The sequence below is a fragment of the Diceros bicornis genome, chromosome 31, assembly GCF_020826845.1.
Source record: "Diceros bicornis minor isolate mBicDic1 chromosome 31, mDicBic1.mat.cur, whole genome shotgun sequence".
Taxonomy (NCBI): Eukaryota; Metazoa; Chordata; class Mammalia; order Perissodactyla; family Rhinocerotidae; genus Diceros; species Diceros bicornis.
The window spans coordinates 10,683,557-10,708,246 of NC_080770.1; the positions used below are offsets into that span (position 1 = coordinate 10,683,557).

At 42.7% G+C, this 24,690-nt stretch overlaps 1 protein-coding gene across 1 annotated transcript; it reads right to left on the reverse strand.

The window, feature by feature from the left end:
• Positions 1–19,703: 19,703 nt before the first annotated feature.
• On the reverse strand, positions 19,704–21,849 carry LOC131395510 (mammaglobin-B-like). The gene is made up of 3 exons (XM_058527377.1): positions 21,795–21,849; positions 20,285–20,472; positions 19,704–19,742 (listed from the first exon to the last, which is right to left on the reverse strand). The coding sequence occupies exons 1-3, from the start codon at positions 21,847–21,849 to the stop codon at positions 19,704–19,706; spliced, it is 282 nt and encodes a 93-aa protein (XP_058383360.1).
• Positions 21,850–24,690: the final 2,841 nt, after the last annotated feature.

Here is a 24,690-nt window from a genome sequence, read left to right on the forward strand (position 1 = left end):
GCGATGCGTGATGTGATGTGCCCCGGTTCAGTCATTGAAAGCTGGAAAGCAGCGCTGCACGCGCTGAAATCCTTCCTCTGCCTGAGAGGTTTCGCAGGCTTGGTAGTTATTCTTTTAAATTCAAGTCTCTTCCTTTTAATTGTCTCTCTTCTTAACCTTTTGTAAAGAACAAAGATAAACTCTGTGATTGGTCTGGTTCTCGGGTGCACTGAAGAGCCTAAACCCCCAATTACTCCCTCCTCTGAGCCTCAGGATCCCAGCTCTGAATTCCTTTAACCACAAGTGCCCTTATTTTTTTGTTGACACGTCTCCTCTTCCCTGCTCCAGAGCGTGCTGTTAAGACACTGACCCCCTAGATAACTGGAGCAATCACCTGAACTCTGGTGGGGCTCCCCTACATTCCCGTTATGGTAGCGTCCTTCCAATAGGAGTTTACATTTCTATCCAGTAAGACAACTGGCTACTAGATGAGTGGCAAGAACCAAAGGATACATTATTGTATTATGTAAAGTAGCCTTTTTGAGTTATAATTGTATTTCCATTATTAACTTGCTTTAAACTTTTTTGGTTGGATGAGCCAATGTCAAAGGTAAACTTTCACTTTGTCCAACAAATACCACCCCTTTCGCCCCAACTTAAATTACTGACAATACAGGGGCTGATTCCTTCCCAAGAGACTGAATATATGAAGGGACAATGGCCAGACCTTATACAAAAATAGAACTCTGAACTACAACTTCTGTAGCTACCGGTCCAGGAAACCAAATTTGTTGTGGGGCTTCAATGAGAAAACGTATGTAAAGCCCTTAGCATTAAGTTGGTACATAGTAGATGCTTAATACAGGGTTGCTATTGTTGTGCTATTATTATTATATTTATTATTACCTCACCTCCACTCCCCCAGGGGAGAGGAGTATCTAGCTCCCTCTCTTCCATCATTAGGAGTTCCTTAGTGGAGAAGTTTGAAAGCCGCTCCAGAGTAAATCCATGCACAGGGCAGAGCAGCTTTTCTCAGAGCTGTGTCAAGAGGAATTTGCTACTATCAAAGATGAAAAGCTTTTCCTAAAAATTACAGCAGATTCAAAGTCATCCCTGTAGCAAAATTACTCTCAAACACTCACATTCTGACTTTACATTCCTAACAGGAAAAGAAAGAGGTGAAGTTGTCATTAACCACAAGGAACTGCACACCCCTGGGCTACTCTGATAGGTGGGTGGGCAGGCATTAGAGGCCAAAGCCAGAGGTAAAGCCTTGGCCTGATGCCCTGATTTCCAGTGCTGAAGAAAGCCAGCCACTCCTCCAGAGTCCCTTTTAATTCAGAGCTTACTATACCCAGGGAATCAGCCATCATTACTCTTGTGGCAGAGACTCAAAGACAGGCAGGGGAAAAGCTGTCAGTCAAGTGGTGTCAACCTCTACAAACAGGAACCAGTTTAAGAGGCAAAGTGTTTATTTGGGATCAAAGAATTGCAATTCGGGGAGCACAGATTCAGGTAGAAACCCAAATATTGTCCCACTAGGGAGTAAAAGTCAAGGGCTTTTAAAGGCAATGAAGGGAGATTGTATTGTAAAGTATTTTAATTGGAGTTGGAGGCAGAGAGCTAGTCTTGGCTAAACATTGATTGACTATTGATTTTATCTTCAGAAAGTCCACTGTCCTCTTTCTGATCAGGATGTCAGTTCTCCTGCTGACTTCTGAAACAATTGCTTATAACACAATTGTCATTTTGGGCCAGTCCAAAGGTTTGGCTCAGTTCAAGTTTTGAGACAGCAAGGCAGTTTCTCTGGAAAGGCAGCTCCAACTCCATTTTAAAAGGGCTCCATTACTGTTAATTTTGACATTTTTCCCTTTTGATTGAGATATTTCTTTGAAAGCATCACTGATCAACCATTTGAAAGCATTGTTGATCAGCCATCAAAGCGTTGTTGGTCCCTCATCACCAGGAAGGCTCATTCCTGCTATGTCGTCACAGGTAGGAGGAAAAGTGGTTTCCTTAAGAGCCTTAGGCCACATTTGAGCAACAAGAGTACCAGAGTAGAGAAAAGCCTTACTGTCAAGTTCCTTTAAGGGCAACCATTGTAGTTCCTTGAAATTTCTCAGGTGAAGTCTCATAAGCCTTAGCAATCATTTCAAAACACTGAGTGACCATTAACCCAGTGGTATTTTTATAACATTGAGCTATGCAGAAGAGACAAAGTTTTACGACAGCGAGAATTCTTATAATAATAAACAAAATGCTAAGTCCAAATTGAAGAATAAATCTGAACCAGGAGGCAATTCCTGAGGGTAACCAGCTAAAGAGATCAAAGAACTATGGAGGCGGTCAGTGGGCACAGCATTTAACCATTTGGCCTGTGCTCAGATTTTGTCTAGTTCAGTTTTTACTTTACCAGCGGTGTTTACTCAAGTACAACAAGAGGTGTTTATCACAGAACAACCCCACCTTGTTCAGCTAGGAGGTTATCAAGAGCAATTCTATTGTCTAATACAACCTATGCAAGGGAATCCAAAGATTTTTTTGGTGGAGGGAGCAGCTATTGCTTTAGCGACAGATTTAGCAACATCCGCCAGGGTATCAGACAAGTTTCTGATCATACAGTCATTCATGGCAGTGCCTACCTAAGGAAAAAGTGTTTTTCCAAATCTGGTAGCTTTGCTGGGGTTGATACTGCGAGGCATTAAACACCCTTGATTATACATAAAACAAGTCTCACATTTTAGTCTGTGAAGTAGATTCAAAGATGATGCCCAATGCTGAGTTTCTGATTGATCATATAATGAAATAGATGTAACCAATAATCCAATTGCATAATGACCTCTAGTTTGATAGGGATTTAAACAGTGTGTTCCCCATAGGTCTTTCTGCCAAGTACAAGTGAAAATATACCCTAAGGGAGCACAAATCATGGAGTCATTATAATGAAATCAACTAAACCAAGGATTTGATTGGTTAGGCAAGGAGTTCTAGACACTTAGCACAAGGAATTAGGGGAGGAATGAGAGAGATTGGTAATTAAATTTACTAAAGGATTCTCCAGATTCATGTGCAGAATGAGGCTTCGGATGACAAATCCAACAGTCAGAATGATTTCTCCCTTTTGTAATAGATTGGGAGATGCAAATAAGAGTATTGTCTTTCTAAGAAAGAGAGGGAGAAAATAAGGTAAGAAGCAACAGCAAGTAAAATGTGTATAGGCCTGGTTAGGCCATCTGGGGAAAGCTGTCTGTCTCAGATGTTGGTTGCTTCTCTTCCTAGTCAATTTGATTTGGAGGTCTCTAGCATTTGTACAGGACCAGGTGTCAGGTGGAGCCTTCTTGAGCTGTGAGATGTATCTCCAAGGTTAAATCCCTTCTAGTTCTGCAGCAGTGTCAGTGGTTAGGAGCACTTGGTAAGGTCCTTTCTAATGGTGCTTGAGGGCTGTCTTCCTCTGATGATGCTTCTGGAATACCCAGTCACCAACCTCTAGACTGTGACCAACAAGATCCTTTAAATTGCAATCCAAGAAAGCTTCTTTAACCTGTTGATGATAGTCTTGAGTATAAGACATTAGAGATTTACAGTAGCTGGTCATACCAGCATAAGACTGGAATCTAATATCTACAAAGGTGCAAAAACAATTTTTCTCTCCACTGTTACCCTCAATTTTTTTCAAAGATAATCACTGTAAAACTAATTTGTTTATATTAAAAACTTGGCCTGAATAAATGAAAATAAGAATACTCACTGGGAGTTTCTGAATTCTGGAGGAATCAGGTAGAAAGAAAAAGTAAATATTTCATCTTTGTTCGCAAAGGTATATCTTATCAAATTGTTGATAGCTTGAAAGAAAAGATTTCTTTACATCTGGAAAAGCAAAACATTAGAGCATCCTCCTCAGTTCATGTAGTCCCATGTAATTAATATTTGTTCTTGATCTTTTGTTGGTAGTTTTATGAAGTCATTAGTTTTTCCATTATAGTTCTGTAATTTCCTACCCAGTTCGGTTTTATGATCTGGAAGTGTATCAAAGACCTGTATTCTAGAGTAAGTGTCAGAGTCCTTACCATGAATCTCTCTGAAGATGAAACATATTTCAAAAGCATCAGTGTAGAACAATAACTGTCTGTAAATGACAGAAGACTTAAATTGGCATGGTTAAAGATCTGATTACAATGCAGTTGACAAGGAAATTTGGTTATTTCTGTGACACATGTTTTAAGATAATGACTAGAATTATAACATTATACCAGGACATATCAGATTTTTAGGAATTTCATATAATTTTTAGGACATTTATATTAATATATATGCATACAAGGATATCCATAAAGGAGACTCAGCATCACTTATTTGATGATGCTTCGCATGCAAATTAACATACCAAACAAGCCTAACTAGTTTAATCTCTCCCTCTTTATAGGAAGAGAGAACAAATTCTTTAAGAAGTCCCAGGGGTCTGCTGGAAATTCTTAAAGTTACTTTCAGGTAAAAAAACCAGACTTTATTTAGGATTTGAATTTTCAGAAGTTTGTCAAAAATATAAAAAGGGTTTAAAACATTTGGTCAAATAGGATCATAGGTCATTGTGAAACAATGCTTAGTTATCCACTTAACCAAAGTGACAACAGAAGATGTTAAAGGCAAACACAGAGAGTTAAACAGTTGAAAAAAACCCCTTAGCTCTCTCAATAGAGAGGCCTCAGTTTTTTTGAACATAGGAAATTATTTTGACAAAACATAGAATCCTTGCCTATTAGGTAGATGTACTCAAAGGTAAAGAAAAATCTTTCATAATCTCTTTACCAAGAGTAGACTAAAAGTCCAAGGAAACTGTCCTTTTAAGAGAGAAACTAAATTCTAAGAGAGAGTCGGTCTGCAGAATGAAGCTATGTAGTAAAGAATTAACCTTACGAAAAGAAAGATCTGGCCTTTTCCCTTTGCTCCTGGAAGATGATCTTTAAACCCTTGGAATGTCCTACCTGATAAAAGTGTCTTTGTTTCCCTGGTGGGGGAGGGGGGTTGGGCCATGCCAAGTGGTCTAACAATGTGATTACATGAAGAAGGAAATTTGGACACAGAACCAGAGGGAGAAAACCACATGAAGATGGAGGCAGAGATTGGAGTGATGTGTGTGCAAGCCAACAAGCCGAAGGATAGTCAGCAACCACCAGAAGATAGGGAGAGGCAAGGAAGGGTCCTCCCGCAGAGTCTTCAGAGAAAACATGGCCCTACTGACATCTTGATTTTGGACTTATAGCCTCCAGAACTGTGAGGGAATAAATTTCTGTTGTTTTAACCTGCCCTCTTTGTGGTAATTTGTTCCAACGACCCTAGGATACTAATACAACCACCTAGCTCTCAATTGTTTCTGCAGCCTTGGGATCCAGGTGGGCTCTTTATCAACACAGAGCTGGAAGATGTTACAGAAACTTCTCATGATGCCCAAGTCTGTTTCCATGGTCCCTTTACATGAGTCAGCCACAGTACAATGCTTTACTTCAGTTGGAATCTCATGGGACCTGAAGCTTTGAATTGGGAGAAGAAATAAGAACCAGGCCTTGCCCAGAGAGAATTAAATTCTTCCCTAAGTGCTGTCTTTTCTCAGAGACCACAGAGATTGGGGCGAGAAGGTATGAGCAACCAAAATTATCTTATTTACTTTCTGACCACTCTGGCTAACATAGTTCCACATCTGGCAGTTGTTATTTATGAAATTTCCCCTAGAGAGCTATGAAGTTTCTCTCAACACTGGACTGTTTTACACAAAAGGCACTTTAGAAACATCTTCTTACCTCTTCTCCGTGTAGTCAAATCTATATGTCATACTCAAGTTGTGGCTAATCTGCAGCCACTTTGAATCCCAGCCTACATTCTCCTCTCACTGGGGAACATTTTGAGGACCCACTTTGACAGTACAAGCCAGGAGATCCAGTTAAATCAACATTAACCTAAGGCCAAGGCCATGGAAAGGAAGCCTGCTTCAGCCTAAAGTGTGCTATACCATAACCTTGGCCAGGAAAGCTTCAGTTCGTCCTGCTAAAACTGTAATTCACCTAAATTCACTTTTTGAGAAAAGAAGTTAAGGTTTCAGTCTGATAGGACAGTCTAACTCTATGGTTGCTTTTCCTCCCCTTACATGGAGGGTCAACTGTTCAGATAGTGAGTATGTTTTGGCTCAAAATGTGGCAGAAATCAAAGCATAACTTTGTATGGTTCAGCAACACCCAGTCAGGAAAATGCAATGATTTATTAAATTGGCCCAAGAAGATAAGCTAGCAGAGTTGATAATAGTCTTAAGAGGTCTTAGAAGGAAACAAGGCACTGAGAGATATGGGTCCCTTTATCCTCTTCTGCTTTATCAACCTGAAAGAGAGGAACAGATGAGCAATGGCTTCTGCTCTGACAGACGGGGTGGGGAGAACTTCATGAAAGATGTGAGCACTGGTCATGTCCTGGGGCTGCACAGTCAGCATTACATCCATCCTGGGGGATGGTGCCCCCAATCCCAAACCCTGACCCTGCGCCTCTCCCTGTGATGTGAAGGGTGAGAAATGTGCAACTGAACCATCGTCCAGGACAGTGGGTCTCAGACTTTATCAAGCATCAGAATCACCTGGAGGTGAAAGGCAGCTTGCTGAGCCCCACCTCTAGCATTTCTGATTCAGTAGGTTCTGGGGTGGGTGAGGTCCAAGAATTTGCATTTCTAATGAGTTCTCAGGTGAAGCTGCTGTTGCTGGTCTGGGGACCACCCTTTGAGAACCACTTGTCTAGGAGGAGCCATTGGCATCTTGTCCTTTGTAAACTCATCCAACCTGAGGTTGATGGCAGTTTTCTTCACGGGATCCATAGTAGGGAATGGGAGATTGGGAAATTTTTGGTTTTCCTTTTTTTCATTCAAGTGTTCCATGAAAGATGAATGAGCTTCTTTTGTTTCTGAAGTGCCCAGTGTTCGAGTTGCTTAATTCAGTCCATCTGTGTGTGTAGGCTAAGGGGGAACTGAAGTGGGCTGGGAATGATTAAAATTAGCCCTCAGAAGTGAGTTTGCAGTACTAATGGTAGTTCTGAATGAAGAGGCAGCTATTCCCGTAAGGGTCTACCAGCTAAGCTTCCTGCCATAGCACCACTCACATCTTTTCCATGGAAATTCCTGGCACTGATTGTGGTTCTTGGTGGGCTCTTCTGTCTACAGACTAAGCCATGAACATCTTATAGGCAGGAGCCTTGACAGTGTTATTTGCGACACAAGGCCAGAACAGTGGCTGGCTCTCCAAAGCTTTTCATAAATGTTTGTTGGATGAAGAACAAATGGTTCAGCAACTCAAAAAAGCAAATTCCCAGCAGCTGGGGCAACAGGTCTTGGGAGGAATGAAAAGAGAATGATCTGGATATGTGTGAGTTGGTCAGTGAACATGACTTGTTGCTGTGGGAGAAAAACACTGGATTTCAGGTAGAGGTGCCAGGAACTCATTTTCCAGGCAGAGTCACCTTGGTGCCTATTTGGGGCTGTGGCTGTAGAGGTAGTAATAGCCCCGTGAGGGCACCATCTGGGAGGTTGTGTTCACTGCTCTATGCCCTGGGCTTGGCACGGAGACTGGCACACTGTAACTGCTCAAAATGTTTATTGAATAAACAACAGGCCAGCTTCAGATGGGGGCTCCAGCATTGGACTGAGGGGTTGGGCTGAGGTTTGGAAGTGCTGCAGATACCAATGTACAGCAATTATAATTCAAAGCTCTACATCTGAATTAGAAAACATACTTACTTTACTGCACAAGGAAAGATCCTTCTCTAGATTAATCAATCCTAGGAATTCTAAATTAGACATAAAAATACATTTTCAGCTCAAGGGGTATATTTGTCCTAGACAAAGCATGGCGAAGTATAAAGAACAAAATAAAAATAGCTCTAATTCTGCCACTCAGAGATTCTCACAGCTAAATTTTTTGTTATATTTCTTCCTTTCTCTTTCTGTTAGGATCTGTGTTCCTTACTTTTTCACTCAAGTAGTATTATTTGTGAGCATTTCCATGCTGTTATATGTTTTCCATGTTGTACTATTAGAAATAATGCTTCCGTGAACATCTTTATACATAAATCCTTATTTGCATTTTTGATTAATTCTCTAAGAAAAATCCATGGAAGTAGATTTTTTAGGTCAAAAGTTGTGATACATGTTGCAAAGTGGTTGTGGGGCAGGAAATAAGTTATGTTGCAGGAGAATTGATGAATTATGACTTTCCGTCTACCAATAATTCACATAAAATATATAAGAATTGTTTCTAAAATAGTTTTGGGGAGCCACAGGCTTTATATGGAGTGTATAGCTGTGTTACTGCCCTGGACAGGATTACAATAATCACTCCCATTGGAATGTGCTCTGTGCATAATATACACATAGTGTGCAAATTGCCAAATTCAGAAAGAAAACAGCAAGTAAATAAGCTTTTAAAATGTAAGGCCCTTTAAGAAACCAAATAAACTACACAATGCTTACTGGAATCAGGCAACTCTGCAAGGCATGCTGGGTACATTCCCAAGATGACAGGCCACTAAATTGTGTTTCTATGCACAATAAGGCACCCTGCTTGGCGCCTGTTTTGGGAAAAGTGGAAAAAGCAGATAAGCAACCAGCCAAAAGCTTTATTGACCCATTGGAATTCAGCTGGGGTCCGGTGGGCATCTGCCATCTGGGCTGTTTTGTTCACTGTTTGTCCTTGTGCCTGGTAGGAAGCCCAGAACACTGTAGGCTCCACAACACCACTCTCTCCCCTGAATGTGTGTCTCCCAATTCCACTCAGCATGGTCTGTATGGTCTGTTCTGGGAAGGTGCTTAGAGGAATATAAAAGCTCTCAAAGATCCAAACTGACTGTATGGAAGTTATCAACTAGCTTTAGTGACAAGACTGATTGTATTAGTTAAAGCTTCTGGTTGCATACAACAATACCCACCTGGCTAAATGAAGATTATGAAACTATATATATATATATAAAATATCTATTTGCCCCCGGTTCCTGACACAGAGCTCCTAAAATCCTTGTAATTTCCTAAGTGATAAGAACACTAGGAGCATCTTTTGTTCTAATGAGGTGACTCTGAGTGGGGTCCTGGATGAGTCCTGCATGGGGCCTGGTCACCAGAAAGACCAAGCCTTGATTAGAAGCTTGAGATTTTCAGCCCCACCCCTCAGCCTCTAGGAAGGGGAGAGGGGCTGGAAATAGAGTTAATAACTGATCATGCCTGCATGAGGAAGCCTCCATAAAATCCCAAGAGTATGGGGTTCAGAGGGCTTCCAGGTAGGTGAGCACATCCATGTACCGGGAGGGTGACACACTCCAACTCCACAGGGACAGAAGCTCCTGTGCTCAGGACACTCCCAGGCTTCGCCCGATGTATCTCTTCATCTGCTTGTTCATCTGTATCCTTTATCACATCCTTTAATAAACTGGGAAACATAAGTAAGTGTTTCCCTGAGTTCTGTGACCCACCCTAGCAAATTAATTGAACTTGAGGAGGGGGTTGTGGGAACCTGCGATTTGTAGCTAAGTAAGACAGAAGTTGTGGGTAACCTGGGGACCTACTACTTGTGATTGGCATCTGAAGTGGGAAGAGGGCAGTCTTGTGGGACTGAGCCCTCCCCTGTGGGATCTGACATCATCTCCAGGTAGATAGTGTGAGAATTGAATTAAAATGTAAGACACCCAGCTGGTGTCATGGAGAATTGCTTGGTGTGTGTGTGTGTGCGCGCGTGGGAACCCCATACATCTGGTGTCAGAAGTGTTGTGAACGTGTAGTAGTATGAGAGTAAAGGAGACATACAGGAGAGAAAGACAGGAGGAAGACTAGCACTTTTTTCCAATACAAAGGTGAAAAAGGATTTATTAAAGAACATTAAGAATTTCTGGGGTGCTCTAAATCCACACAGATGAGAATAATACCCAACCATGCGATGGGGCTTACTCTAGACTCTAGAGAAAATGCCTTCGCCACCTTCACTGGGCACCTTCCCTTGGGACTGGACGCCTGTCTCTCCAGCCCTGCCTCTCCTGACCACCAGGCATCTTTGCTACTGTGCTTGCTGGAGGATCAGTTCCCTGTGCCACTTCTTCACCCTGCTCAATTCTGAATCCAGGAGCCAGGAGGATGCCTCTGATTGGTGGAACCCAGGTCACTTGCCCCCACCTTAGCTGCAAGGAAGTATAGGAATGCAAAATTTGGGATTTCTACTGTGGGAAGGCAGGATTCACATAAAAATATTACCAAAATGTAGCAAGAGTGTTGAAAAGATGTTGGCTGGCTGCAAATGACAGATATCCATTACCCAATGTATGAAAAATATTGGTTAAAAAAAAAGCAACCCAGTCAAAGGTGAGATTTTGTGGCATAAATTATTTGAGCATTAGAGGATTTCAGAGAAGGGAAAGGAACTTGTGATTGATGATTTGGCACAGACAACTTGGAGTAGACAGATCTTGAATTTGGTGTGAAGGAAATCAAGGATTTGAGTTGGGAGAGGAGAAGTAAACAGACAAGGGCGTTTCAGGTGGGAGACTCAGCATGAACAAAGGTGTGAGAGGGAGGGTGCCATATAATTTGTTGCCCAAACCCGTACACTTGAGGGTGAAGGAAGCATTCTGAAAACTTATAGTCAGACAATAGTCATCCACTGGGATTGATCCAGGCAAACTGGAGCTGACCCCCCGGTGGAAAGGAGAACCCCTAACCTTCTCGTCCTACCCACATGTAATTGAACATATGTCACCACTCTTGGGAATTCCCTTCACTCCTGGCTTAACTTCTCTCCCTACTTTAAGACTCAGTTTAAATGAACCCCCTCTGTGAAGCCTTCCGCTTGTACCCCCCACCGGATCCGTCACTCTTCCACTATATTAGTTTCCTTTGGCTGCTGTAACAAATTACCACAAATTTAGTGGCTTAAGATGACAAAAATTTATTATCTTATAATTCTGGAGGTCAGAAATCCAAACTGGGCTGCAGGGTTGTGTTCCTTCTGGAGGCTCTAGACAAGAATCCATTTCCTTGCCTTTTCTAGTTTCTAGAGGCCACTCTTATTCTTTGTTTCATGGCCTCTTCCTCCATTTTCAAAACCATTAGCCTCGCATCTTTAAATCTCTCCCTCCGGCCTCTGCTTCTGTTATCACATTGCCTTCTCTGACTTTTACCCTCCTGCCTCCTTCTTATAAAGTCCCTTGTGATTAAATTGGCCCCTCCTGGATAATCCAGGATAATCTCCCCTTCTCCAAATTCTCAATCTCTCCTGCAAATTCCCTTTTGCCATGTGAGGTAACATATTCACAGGGATTAGGACATGGACATATTTGGGGAGGCCATTATTCTGTCTACCACACCCACTGCTTTGAATATGATTATTTTAGCACGTCTCAGTTGTTGTGTGTTTCATCATAACACATCTCATGATCACTTGGGTTCAGCTAGATGGAGATGGGCACCAAATTCTAGGCAAGCAGGTTATAACAAGTCACACACAAGTTTGAAGCGAGAGAGCCAGGACTTGAATTCCATCCTTCCGTCTCCAGGTCTTGTGCTCTCTCTGTCCTAAACAATTTAGTATCTCCCTGTACTCTAATGTTGTAACTCACTTAAATTTTTTTTGGAAAGAACTAAGATGTAAATAATAAATAAATAAAATCCTATTTGTTCTATTAATTTATTACTAAACCTATGCTTTGAATTTGTATATATCTATATCTTTTTATCTCTCTCTCTCTCTATCTCTCTGTCTCCCTACTTATCATTTTCTCATTCTAGACTGATTCTCTTGGGGCAGAGGTTGTGTCTGGAACCCACCTGGCCCCTTTGCACGGGCTTTTTGCTAAGCCGGTTCTAAATACCGTTTGTGCTGTGGCTGATGAGGATGAGGAACACATGATAGCAGAGTTTGACTCTCAGCTCTTTTCTGATAGGGTAAATAAAATAGACCTTTGCCTATGAATTTATAGACTAGACTGAAGAGACTTCTTTCAGAGCTAGCTGCATCCTCTCTTACTGTCCTTACCAGGGGCTGATGAAATCCATCACGTATCCTCCATGGCAGCCTCAGTCCACCCGGGGCAGTCCAGAGGCACGGGATGCAGTTACAGCGCTCTGGCCACAAGGAGGCACTGTCCCCTAAGGTTCGGCTGGCGGAGGACTTCCGATCATTAATATTGGCCACTTACGGGAGCCCTCTCCGTCTGTGGTCACTCTTCTTTGATACAAATAAGATCACGCCCTGCGTGGAGTTTTGTAACTCCCTCTTCTCATTCAGTAATACATCTTGGACGCCGTTCTATGTCAGTGCATGTATAGCTGTAGGTGGTTATTTAGATTGTTTGCAACTCTTGGCAATTGTAAACATAGTTGCGATCATGATGGTACCTACACTGCTTAGAGCGGGGCTGCTTATAACCCACCCTTCACCTATCCGTAGAAAAGGGGTCCTCCCCTTCTCTGAAGGAGGATTGGCTTACCCGACTGTGAAATTGGGCAATGGATTATTGGGCGTGTGAAGCTATGCCCCTCCTTGGCTCTCTGAGGAGCGAGCCTACCTGCAGGTTGTCTTTTCTCCTCTCTGCTCCTTCCTTCTTCAGGAGGTTATCCTGGGGTATTAATTGTCAATTAATTTTTATAACACTCTAGAGTGTAGGTAAGGGCGTCATCATGCTCATTTCCCACGTTCTTGCATTTACTGGTCTGCTCCTGCTTCCTTCACGTCTTAAAGCTCCCCGGGGCAGCCCTGGGGATGGAGGCCAGTGGGTGTTAGCTGTTCACCTCTGCCTGGGAAAGTTCATTGTGGCCTAGAATTAAGCTTTATGGAGCTGATGTTTTGATAGCCATTTTACTCCTGTGTATGTTTTTCACTTGATTCAGAACTGGGAGGGAAGAGATGTGATTACTTAACACCCTCAAAGCAACAATGTGGATTCTAGAGGGAGAAGATCTAGGATTAAATCCCCCTTCTTTCATTTACTAGCTTTGCGACTTTTGGCAAATTACCCTCTCTGAGCCTCAGTTTACTCATCTGGAACATGGAGATCATGATAATTAATTATCTTAAGAGCTATTTAAGTAATGGGTATAATAAACTTAACACATTTCTTGACTCATAGTAAATGCTCAATAAATGTTAGTTATCATTATTTTGACCTATGCTCTGAAACAGTTAAAATGGCATAGGAATTGTCTGATCCTTGAAGGTTTGTGAAAATTAGTTAGTAAATCCATCTGGGCTGGGGGCTTTTTGTGAGTTAGATCAGGGTTCAACAAACTATGGCCTATCACCAAATATGACCCTACATCTATTTTATTACAGCCTGAAAGCTAAGAATGGGTTTTATATTTTTAAATGGTTGAAAAAAGAAATCAAAGGGAGAACAATATTATTTATTTATTTATCTTGGAAACTTACTTTTTTTATTGAAATATATTTGACATATAACACGGTATAAGTTTAAGGTGTACAACATGTCATTTTGATACATTTGTATATTGTAATATGATTGCCATTGTAGTGATAATTAGCACCTCTATCACGTTACATAATTATCATTTCTTTTTAGGGTTGGAATACTTAAGTCATAGTCTCTTAGCAAGTTTGATGTTTATAAGACAATATTGTTGTCTATAGTCACCATACTGTGCATTATATGTCTAGGACTTATTTACTACGTGATGCAAGTTTGTCCCCTTAAACAACATTGCAGATGCTGGGCCCACGTGACACCCATTGGTTCCACTGCAGTCTCTTCCCCGTTATCTTAGATGGTTGGACCCTTAACTTGGACAAAGTCATGGAAGGTACAGGGTCTGAGCCAGGTGTTCATCCTGTGAGTCTTAGAACAAGTAGCACCCTGGGGCTGATGGTGAGTTTTTCCTATTCCTGTTTATTTCCTGAGTTTCTTAGTGATTCCAAGGTCTGACTGGTTGGAAGTGGAATTTAAAAGTCATGTGGCTGCTGTGTGAGCCCATCATTTGGAATTCTACTAACTGGAACAGAAGGAACAATGCGTGTACCCAGGGGAAGTTAACGGGATATTCTCTACGGATGTTGGCGGACATTCGTGAAAGAAGAGGATGGGGTGGGAAGCATTGCTGAGAAATAACAAAGCCCCAATTTACTTTATAGAAACTGCCATGGGAGTTTTCTGCTCATTTTCCTTAGTATTAAAAGTACCGCTGAATGATTATCTCCTTCCTAACGAAGTCTCATTCATTTTAATTTTGGGGAGGAAAAGGAGTGAGCAACCAAGTGGTTCACAGAAGCTGTGCCATTCAGCAAAACACTGGATTTAGGAACCTAAAGATTTTTTTTTTATTGCGGTAACATTGGTTTATAACATTATATAAATTTCAGGTGTACATCGTTATACTTCTGTTTCTGCATACATTACATCATGTTCACCACCCAAAGACTAATTACAATCCATCACCACACACATGTGCCTAATCATCCATTTTGCCCTTCTCCCTCCCCGCTTCCCCTCTGGTAACCACCAATCCAATCTCTGTCTCTGTGTGTTTGTTTTTTGTTCTTTGTATCTTCTACTTATGAGTGAGATCATACGGTATTTGACTTTCTCCCTCTGACTTATTTCATTTAACATAATACCCTCAAGGTCCATCCATGTTGTCACAAATAGCTGGATTTCATCATTTCTTATGGCTGAGTAGTATTCCATTGTGTATATATACCACGTCTTCTTTATCCATTCGTCCCTTGATGGGCAGTTAGGTTGCTTTCAAGTCTTGGCTATTGTGAATAACGCTGCAGTGAACACAGGGGTGCATGTATCTTTACGCATTTGTGTTTTCATGTTCTTTGGATAAATACCCAGCAGTGGAATAGCTGGATCATATGGTAGGTCTATTCTTAATTTTTTGAGGAATCTCCATACTGTTTTCCATAGTGGCTGCACCAGTTTGCACTCCCACCAGCAGTGTATGATAGGAACCTAATGAGTTTGAAATGCTAAACATTGGTTCCTTCTGTCTGCTCAACACTCTTTCTGCTTCATCTCTCATTGGCTGTTCACTGGGCTTGGTCCAGGGTCACTGGGATTGTCTTTTTAATTTACACAAACACAGGAGGAGGGTGAACTAGAGACAGAAGACTCTGTGGATTAGACAGGGCTTGCCCCAGAGGTGGCTTCAATGAGGGAATGGAACAAACAGGCTCACTAGCCCCATATGGAAGGCATAGGGGTGGGGTGGGCAGTCACATAGAACCAGCCTGAACCTTAACAGAACTGGCCAGATAGAGGAGAGAGCGAGGCAGCGGTGGGGTGAGAATGGGGCAGGGAGGACTGGGACATTGAGGGAAGGAGGAAAATACCAATGTTATATCTTGAGTCCAGCTGCTAGGCTGGTCCAGGCGTTGCTGAAATGCAAAGGATACCTCAACACACTCAGCCACTGCGAGGGCTGCAGATCTGGGTCTGGAGATGCTATCAGCATGCCTGAGATGAGCAGTTTATCAGAGATGAGTGTGTTGGGATGATGGAAGACTTAGGCTGATCCTAGTTTTATTCCTTCTCCCCCACAGTGATACAGGGCACTCTGTAATAAATCCCTAGTTCTAGCCCTGATACTGTTCTCGGAAAGAGTTTTTGTTGACTGTTTGATTCTCTTTCCAGAAGGTGTTGGGAAAGGAAGAACAGCAAAACAATGGTCCAAGAGAGACCTTGGGCTCAGTGGCTGGTGCAGACTTTTTTATTTCTTGTGTATGTAAACATGAAGGTAGTAACACAAAATCCTTTAGACGTGGACCTGGGCTGAACGGAGTCACCTCTGTGTGATTCCCTCACTAGTACAGTGGCTTCATGGATTTCTGTAGAAATAAAATCTTGTTAATATTTAATTTCAAGAAAAAAAATCTGTAGAATAAAATGATTTTATTGATGATCTTTTTTTCCCAAAGGTAGACGAGGCAGGTAATGAATCTGAAACTGTTTCTGGGAAGCAATGAAATTTAGACCCAAGATGGAATGTCAAATCACATGATGATTGTTTGGCAAGGTTTAGAGAGAGGCAATTACATTCTACAGGAGATAAGATTACTCTTTTGGACTCTTGGAGAGTCCGTGAGAAAATTCTCAAAACTGATATCAAGAGATGCTTTAACGACTGGAGGAAAAGAACAGGAAGAATTTCTGCCTGGCCTCATGTACCCATCCTCTCTTCAACTCCAGGCAGTCCTTCCTCTTACTAGAGAGTGTACCTGGGACTGTACGGGAAGGACTACTAGGAGGAATATTTCCATAGGGTCTTTTGCCCCATCCTCATCTTGCCATAAAGTATGGACACTACACTAATGATTCTAGCCTCCTCATAGTCTCTCTGATTCTTGTTTCTTTCCACCAGAATTTGTTAGCAGTGTGTTTTCCATGGGGCATTTAACCCTCGGGTACCCAGCATCCACTCTCCATTCCCTATTCTCTGAATGCTGACGTTATGTGTTAGGTAATGAGGACCCTGGGTGGACAAGATCACCATTACCCGCCAGCACAGACCTACACCCCAGTGCTGGAGACAGACACTTAAAAATGATTTTTAAAAGTATTTGATGATTCATTGATTTTTTAGGAGTGTGGTGTTTTTTACCAAGTGATTAGAGTTTTTTCTGTTACTGATTTTTAGTTTGATTCCACTACAGCCAGAGAACATACTTTGTATGATTTCAATTGTTTTGGTGTTGTTGAGGTTGGTTGTATGACTCCAGCTGGTCAGAGTCCTGGGCCTGCACGCTCCCATTCAGTGGTCTATAGACCACCAACCAACACCTGAAGCTAAGGGTCAGTCCCTGGAGTGATACCCTTGTCAGTGTTCGTGCTCTCCATGGATCTCCTCACACAATCAGTGCTGGGTGCAGGATCCATTTACCACCAGTGTCCCTTGAGCTGAGGCACTGCTCCAGATCTCTGACTCGACAGCACTTCATCCAGTCTTGATTAAGATCCTCAGATTCATCCATGCCCGTGACAGGGAATTTTCATCCCACTGGGGAATTCCCAATGTGACATGTGTTCCTCTAAACAATGTGCAGAGGTAATGTCCATCAGCCAAGACACTGAGCATTGTGGTGAATGTTCACTTTTTCTCCTTCTAGGTCTTGTCCAAGTTGGGCTTTCCCCCGAGAAAGTCAAAAGTCATCTGTGAAGTTTCCTCTAGACCAGTTGGTGTCTCATCTGTGCTTCCCACTGAGCCAACACTCCAATGGACAGTGATGAGTTCCCCAATGGTCTTCAGGCAGGTGCTGGAATGGGCACCCCATGCCTCAAAGACCCTTTTCATACCTTCTCATCAACCTTAAGCTACTTTGAACGCTTTTTCTGGAGTGTTCATTCCTTGGGCAGATTCAGGACCATTCACCTACATTGCCCTACGTGGTGTTAGGGTCCCTTTTCAACTGCATGGATCTGACACATTTGGCTATGGGCTCTTCCTTGGGAGCCAACCTCCTGTTCTTGGGCCCTCAGCTGCCTGCCACTTGGTGTGGGAGTTCTGGAGCTGCTGCTTCTCTTTCCATCCATCTCCAATATTTCTTTCAGCACTCCAGTCTGCTTGACAGTCTGGCAGTTGCTCTGTCAAAACATTCCACCATCATTCACTTCAACTCTGAAGAGTAATGCAGGCAGAAACTCCCTCTGACTGACACTCTCCACCTATATCATCAGATGAGTGGTGCACCCAGGAAACACACGACCATGTAAACAGGTGCCCTCACTCCCCTGGGGCAGCTCAGTGATGTCCTGAGGCAGACAGAGGCCAAAGAGGTCAAAGTGCTAAGACTGAGAAGGGGGAGGGGCCTTCCTGGGCCTGCCAGATGTAGAGATTTACACCCAATTCTGCACTCCTGGGAAGGTATCTCCTTGGAGCTGCCATTGCTCAGCATCCTGAGGCCTTTCCTCCCTGCCAAGCTGGTGACCAGTCTACTAGAGAATGGGCATTTCAGTGACTGCAGTCCTATTTCTCCTTCTGACTCCCCACTACAGGGCCTTCTGCTGCTCCCTCAAAACATCCACTCCTCACTGGGAAAATATCCACATCCTTCCTCACATGGGCCAGGGCCCATCTCTGAGCAGATGTGAACTTCTGTATATCCTATTGTCCATCTCCAGTTCCTGAATCCAAATCTCTTCCTTTTCCTCTCCTCTCAGGGTCCAAGAGAGAGAGGGTGGACTGAGGTTTTCATTTCTGAGAAGCAGAGAGCCTGAAACTCCTCCCTCCACAGTGGGGATGAACCAAAAGCACCAAGAACTGAGCATAGCCCATGAGTTCTTGGTAAATAATAGTGTGTGTGTGTGTGTGTGTGTGTGTGTGTGTGTATAATATGTGGGAATTCTAAAGTGTGGGTCCCGGGAAACGGTCCTTTTACCTGGGTCTAATGGCGTCATGGATCCTGAGGCATTTTGGAGAAGGGGAGGGGAGGGCCTCATTGTGACTTTTGGGAGTCTTGGGTAATTTTGGCCACTTCTTCATAAAAACATATTAAATATTATATCTTACAACTGCATTGGTATAAAGATGAATATACCTCACACTGGTTCATTGGTATATATTTATTATTATTATAGTCACTTTTGGTTAATATTTTTAAAGAAATTATAACACTTTTGTGGAACACTGAAGGTATTGTGTGCCTAATGTGTTATGCCTGGTGGAAGAGCCAGCCCTGGTGGGAGCTGAATTGTCCTGAGAAACGGTCAGGAGTCTTCCTGGGTGAGAGGACAGCCCTGGAAGGAAGAGGGTCCTGTTGAGATGTGAGCAGAAGGGGTGGCACAAACTTATCACTGGTGACAGGATTGTGGGCATTGATAAAGTAAGGAGAGCTCAGGTTCAATAACATCTTGCTTGCTTTGCTTTATCCCTACAGAACACACATATTTCCCTCAACCTTCATTGCTTTGTGGGTCACTGCGGGAATGAGCAAATGGACCACATTGCCATTTGTAGGGACAGGACTACGGGGCATCACACAGTTTAAGGGGGCACCAAAAATCTCAGTAATTAGGGTACATAACATTTTAATAAAATATTTTTAAAAATAAAAATTAATGTCATATATCACATTTTAAAATCAAGACAGGATTCACCCCTGCTTTGCACGAGTCCCCTCCCTGGCTGGCTCTGTTCCCAGCCCTGCACCCTTGAGTCATGGACAGAGAGAGCCAGGAGAGGAGCCTCGCCAAGGCACGCAGGGCTCAGAGTGGAGATGAAGCCTGCAGTGGATCAGGAACCTGAGCAGGACCCAAGCAGCAGAACCTCAGCGCCTGAGGACATCAGAGACAGTCCTGGGGGAGACGGGGTGATGAGGGAGGAAAGTCACTTTTCCAGAGAGAGGATCAAGGTCGGGCTACAGATGGGAAGGAGCAAGGGCTTTTCAGATTCTTCAGTCCCTCACACATGAGTTCTTAATGAATAACTGTGTGTGTGTGTGTGTGTGTGTGTGTGTGTGTGCACGTGCGCGCACACACAGGTGTGATATATGAGGCTCTCTAAAGCCTCCATTTTAATCAGGTAACAAAAAAAGAACTTTAGGATTGCAGATACTTTATTGAAATAAAATGTAAATGAGGTTTCAACAATTGTCTTGCAGTTTGTGGATCAAAAGACAAAAAAGAAAGAAAAATTGTGGTTTATAGCAATCGATGGTTGGTTTCTGACCGTTCCCTGTAGTCCTCTGAGCCAAGTGTCTTGTGGAAAGTTAATACAGAGCACACCAAGGACTGTTGTAAATTATGTGCTGGAAAACAAACACAAGAGACATCACTTAGATTTTCAATTCTTTCTTACAGAGTAAAATTCTGAAAAACAAACATTTCTTCCCTTTGTTTTCGTGGGTTTGTCCACACACATCTGACATCCAAGAAAGTTAGTGCTGGAAGTAGCACTAACTATGAAGAAGGGGATCTTTTTTGCTGATTGCTCCTGCAAGTGAGGGGCTTCATGACAATCAGATGTTTTCTACTTTGATATAAAATACGTGTGTGTGAGTGTGTGTGTGAACTGGGGAGCTGAGAGTTAGGTAAGAGTTTTCACGAGCGATCCTTTCCTTCTTTTGTCCTTTTCGATCATTCACTAAAGATTCCACAAAGTGAAGAGGCAAATCAGCACTGGGGCCTTGATGGCTTTCTTGGTCTCAAAGTCATCAGACTCACCACAGTTAAATTCTCTAAGATAAAATAAGGCATGTTCACCGTTGATCTGTCATAATTAGGGACAAACTTAGAGTCTGCTTGTCCCTGTCCAGTGGTTTAAAAGCACATAAGAAAAAACTGAAATTACCATCATCTCTCTGAAATTGGTCAGAGTTTCATTTGACTGGTTGAGAAAACATTGCTTGAATTCCTCTCCAGCCTTTGCAGTGGCCTCATCTGATATGAACTCTTGAAGAGCTGCTAGATATTCAGTCGTGGACAGTTCAGGATTAATTGTCTTTTCAACCACATCCTCGAGAAGTTGGCAGCCGGAACCTGGGAGGAAAGCATGCAAAAGTGGTCTCAATTATGGAAGTATGAACCCCTTTTGGAGCATCACTATGATGTTTGTCATCTTCTTACATCCAGTAGAGACATGCATTCAGACAGATTATGGTGAATGATCTTGAGTTCTCATCCCTAGGAGAGTAAATTCAGGATCTGGGATTTCCTTTAAGCCCTAAAACATCTCCCTTCCCCCACCTTCCTGCTTCCACAACCCAGAGCCCAACATTATGTAACCATGATTAAGGACGACCCTCAAGAAATGAGATGCTCTGACTTAGTGCAACATATTAAATATTATCTGATCTTTTTTTGTTCAGAGTCATGTGATGCTTCACTATTATCATTCAGAGCATCAAGTAGGATTTCCCAGTATTGTAGATGTATTTGGTCTAGAATATTGTCTATTAGCTCTGTTGACACTAATTATTTTCTGCAAAAAAATAGCACACAAATAGAATTCTTGCTCATGAAGTGATCTGTTTTGGCCATTTGAGTTTCATAGGGGAATGTGTTCTGGAATTGGATTCAAGAGCCGGGTTTTACTGTTGGTTCTTCAATTTTCTATTTAGTTGACCTCGAACTTATCACCTTTAACACATCTGCACCTACTTCAGGAACAAATGAGGTGAGATATTAAAACAGGTTGGTTAACTCAACAAAGCACACTATTATTGAAGCTCAGATTCTGGCTGCCAGGGCATTTTCCTCCCTCTGGATCTTCATTGCTAGAAGGAAACCTCCAGAAAGTGTGAGTTCTCCCCAGTCAGCATTGATCATGAAGAGACTGGGAGCAAGGGGTACCCCAGTAGGCTCAAATCAACTCCGCAGATGTGTGAAGAGTGGACCCCCCACTTGATGCAGGACACTGGGTCACACCTGTAGCCTGAGCCTTTTCTCCTGGAAGGTTTCCTATTTCCTTCCACATTTAAGGAAACTCCATGAGTACCTCTTTTAGGAAACCCAGCTTGATGCAAATGACAGGGGGCCATCAAGCATATGTTTCCCTTGTCCCACAGAAATGCGTAATTCTAATATTCAATCCCCAAACCCCTCCTGGTTTTCATGGTACCTGTGATGATGGTGATCTGCCCTGAATGGCATGAGATGCTACATGCAGCTCCATGGCAGAGGCACAGCCCATGAGTAAACTACCTTAATTTTCTGGAATTAATGATAATCCTTTGGGCTATTACACCCAGACACTTTATACTGGGGCTGTCCTGTACCGGGGTTTGGGGACCAGGAATTCTTCCATAGGGGCCCTGACAACAACCTTTAGCCCAAGGCCTGCCCTCCCTGTCATTGCTCACCTGCATAGCAGTAGAGGGGGAGGGCCACCAGCATGAGGACTGTCACCAGCTTCATGATGGAGGCAGCCATTGTTGGCTGGTCTCTGATGTGGCAGGGATGAAGAGACTCACTGTGGAGGGGAGTGCCAAGAACTCCTCCTTTTATTCTCCTGGTCACTGCCTTAATTCCTCCCATAAATGAGGGAATGAGTCACATGATTTACGTGGCACTGGACCAGGAAATGACAGCGAGAATCAGCCAGAACCCAGCCAGCCTGTGTGCTGAAACCAAGGAGGCAGAGCTTTTTGGACCCCAAACAATTTTGGAAATGCAATAATGATACATAACTTTAGATGAAATTAATGCAAAGGTACTTTCTAAATAATAAAGCAAATTACACCATCGTGAGCCTGTGTTGTCATCCTTGTGCTTTTTATTACTGTGGCAGTCATTATCCCCTCTTTCTCTTCTTCTTCCTTTTCTTTCTCTTCTCCTTCAAGTTACAAAAAACATCCTGTGAGTCTGTTCCTGCTGATTTACCAAACACCTAGATTCAATGCAATACCACAGACCTCCTCCAGGAGGCAGACTTCTCTCACCCACAAACACTTTCACTCAGGTGCTTGAAGTTCGGGAAATATTAATGGCACCTCTCTGAAGGTTGTTTTTACAAATAATATCTCATTTAGTTAACTCAATTTCATAAATTCATTGTATTATAAATCTATGAATTAATTTTCTTTTAGTTTTTGTGAGCTGTTTAGAATCTTTCTACCATTGAAAGGATGACATGAAGAAGTAGAATAACTGATTGCTTGGGGGAGGTAGGGCTGAATGGTGGAATGGTGAGGAGATCTGGGCTCATGCAGGTGTGGGTTTGAATCTTGGATGCAACACCTAATCATGAAGTGTCCTTGGGCAAGTTAAAGTGCTGGTCATTCTAAGCTTCCTCTTCCTCCTTTCTAAAATGGGCATAAATGATACCATGCCTGGTGTTGTAAGGATGACAGACACTCTATGTAAAGAGCCTATCACAGGGCTGTAAACAGGGTAATCATGAAAAAATGGGAGGTTTTATTCATCTGCTCACCCATCCATCCATCCATCCGTTGGTCTGTCCATCCATCTGTCCAACCATCCGTCCATGCATCCATCCATCCATCCACCCATCCATCCATCCACCCATCCATCCACCTATCCAATCATCCATCCATCCGTCCATCCATCCATCCATCTGTCCATTGTTTAACAACAACCATGAGCTTCTTCTATGACTGGGCCCTGTGCTCTGTGCCACAGACTGAGCTGTAGGAACACGTTAGAAGAGGATTTCGCTCTGTGGAGCTCACCTCTTACCAGGGAGGCAACAAAGAACCCTACAATTGAGTGAGTGATATTGGACAGTGACTGTGCAAAGAACAGCAACACAACCCCCAGGGGCAGCATCCTGCATGGAGGTCCAGGCAAAGCTATACGAGGAAGGACTTTTAATCTTGGATGAGTGGACGCTGATGTCCAGGGGAAAATGTGGGGAAGAGTGTTCTAGGCAGAGGGAACAGCATGTACAGGGGCCTGAGAGCAGATGGTACTTGGCAAGGTAAGGAAAGTGTTCCTTTTGGTGCCAAGAGAGGGACAGGACAGCCTCACTGATAGAAAAGCCACATCAGTCTAAGTAGGGATGATATGAAGGTTATAGAAACAGCAGAAACAAAGTTGGCTTATGTTAAAAAAAAAAAAAGAAATGTATCAGAGAGCTAGAGAGACGAGTCAATAGTTAATTACCCGTGAATGTATTATTTGCTGTCCGGATTATTTGGGACATCTTTGTTTCTGTCCTTCACTGGGGCATAACTTGCCAAGAATAGAACTGATTTGGCAAGATGCTAGAAACAGAGAAGTTTATGTTCTCACGTGTGTACTTTCATGCAGTTGACATTTGCTGGTGATTTTCATTCCAAAGACAAGTGAAAGATTTTAATAATGAAATGGGATAATGTTTCTTTCATCAGGATTAATGGGGACTCTGCCTGGAGCCCCAGTTGTTATGGGTCTGCCATGTCACCTGCTGGGACTCTGGACCCTTCAAGGTTTCTTACTCAGCAAAAAAATTCCCACCCACGTCACACACACATTGCCCACGATAAAGAGATGTGTTTTCTTTACCTCCCTGTTCTCTCCATATAACTGATGATGATCATCTCAGGTGACTCAAGAAACAATAATGTGGCTCAGAAAAGACTACTTTGGGGGCCAGCATTTACAGGGAGAAATAGAAGAAACCAAAAAATCAGAATGCTTGTGTTGCTGCCCTGATTTTTCTCTTCCCAAAAGAAACTTTGACTCAGGTCCCCAAATTAAGTTCCGAAATTAAGGAGTGAAATGGCCTTCAGTTTTAATGTTTGTGGGACACTTATTGATCACCTAGTATGATAAACCATGGTGCAAAGGTAAATTATTCAGATTTTACCTGGAATGAGCTAGTGTCTTCGGGGAGAGATAAAGCATGCGGTAAGAAGGAATTATATTTGGCCTGTCCTTGGGGTCATAGAAGCCCTGAGATATGCTTACACTAATATTTTGGTGATTTGAGGCCTTGCACACTTAATAAAAGTAATAACATTCAGTGAGAGCCATTTTGTCTCAGTGGCACATGCATTGGCACAAAAGCCTACAAAAGAGTTATTTTGAAATTGAGATGATCTAAATTTTTTTTAAATTGTAGATTACTGATATCAGCCCCACATTACTGGGGTAAGAGATGTCACATTTCTACTTTTTCACTCATTCTGTAAAACTGCCCCTCACTTCCAGGGCTGTTGGGACATTTACCTCAGGCATGTTCTTTGGAGGTGAACCTCTTATTCCTTAAGATCATGCCAAAGTCTAGACCATGGGTGGAGAGGTATTACCCAGGAC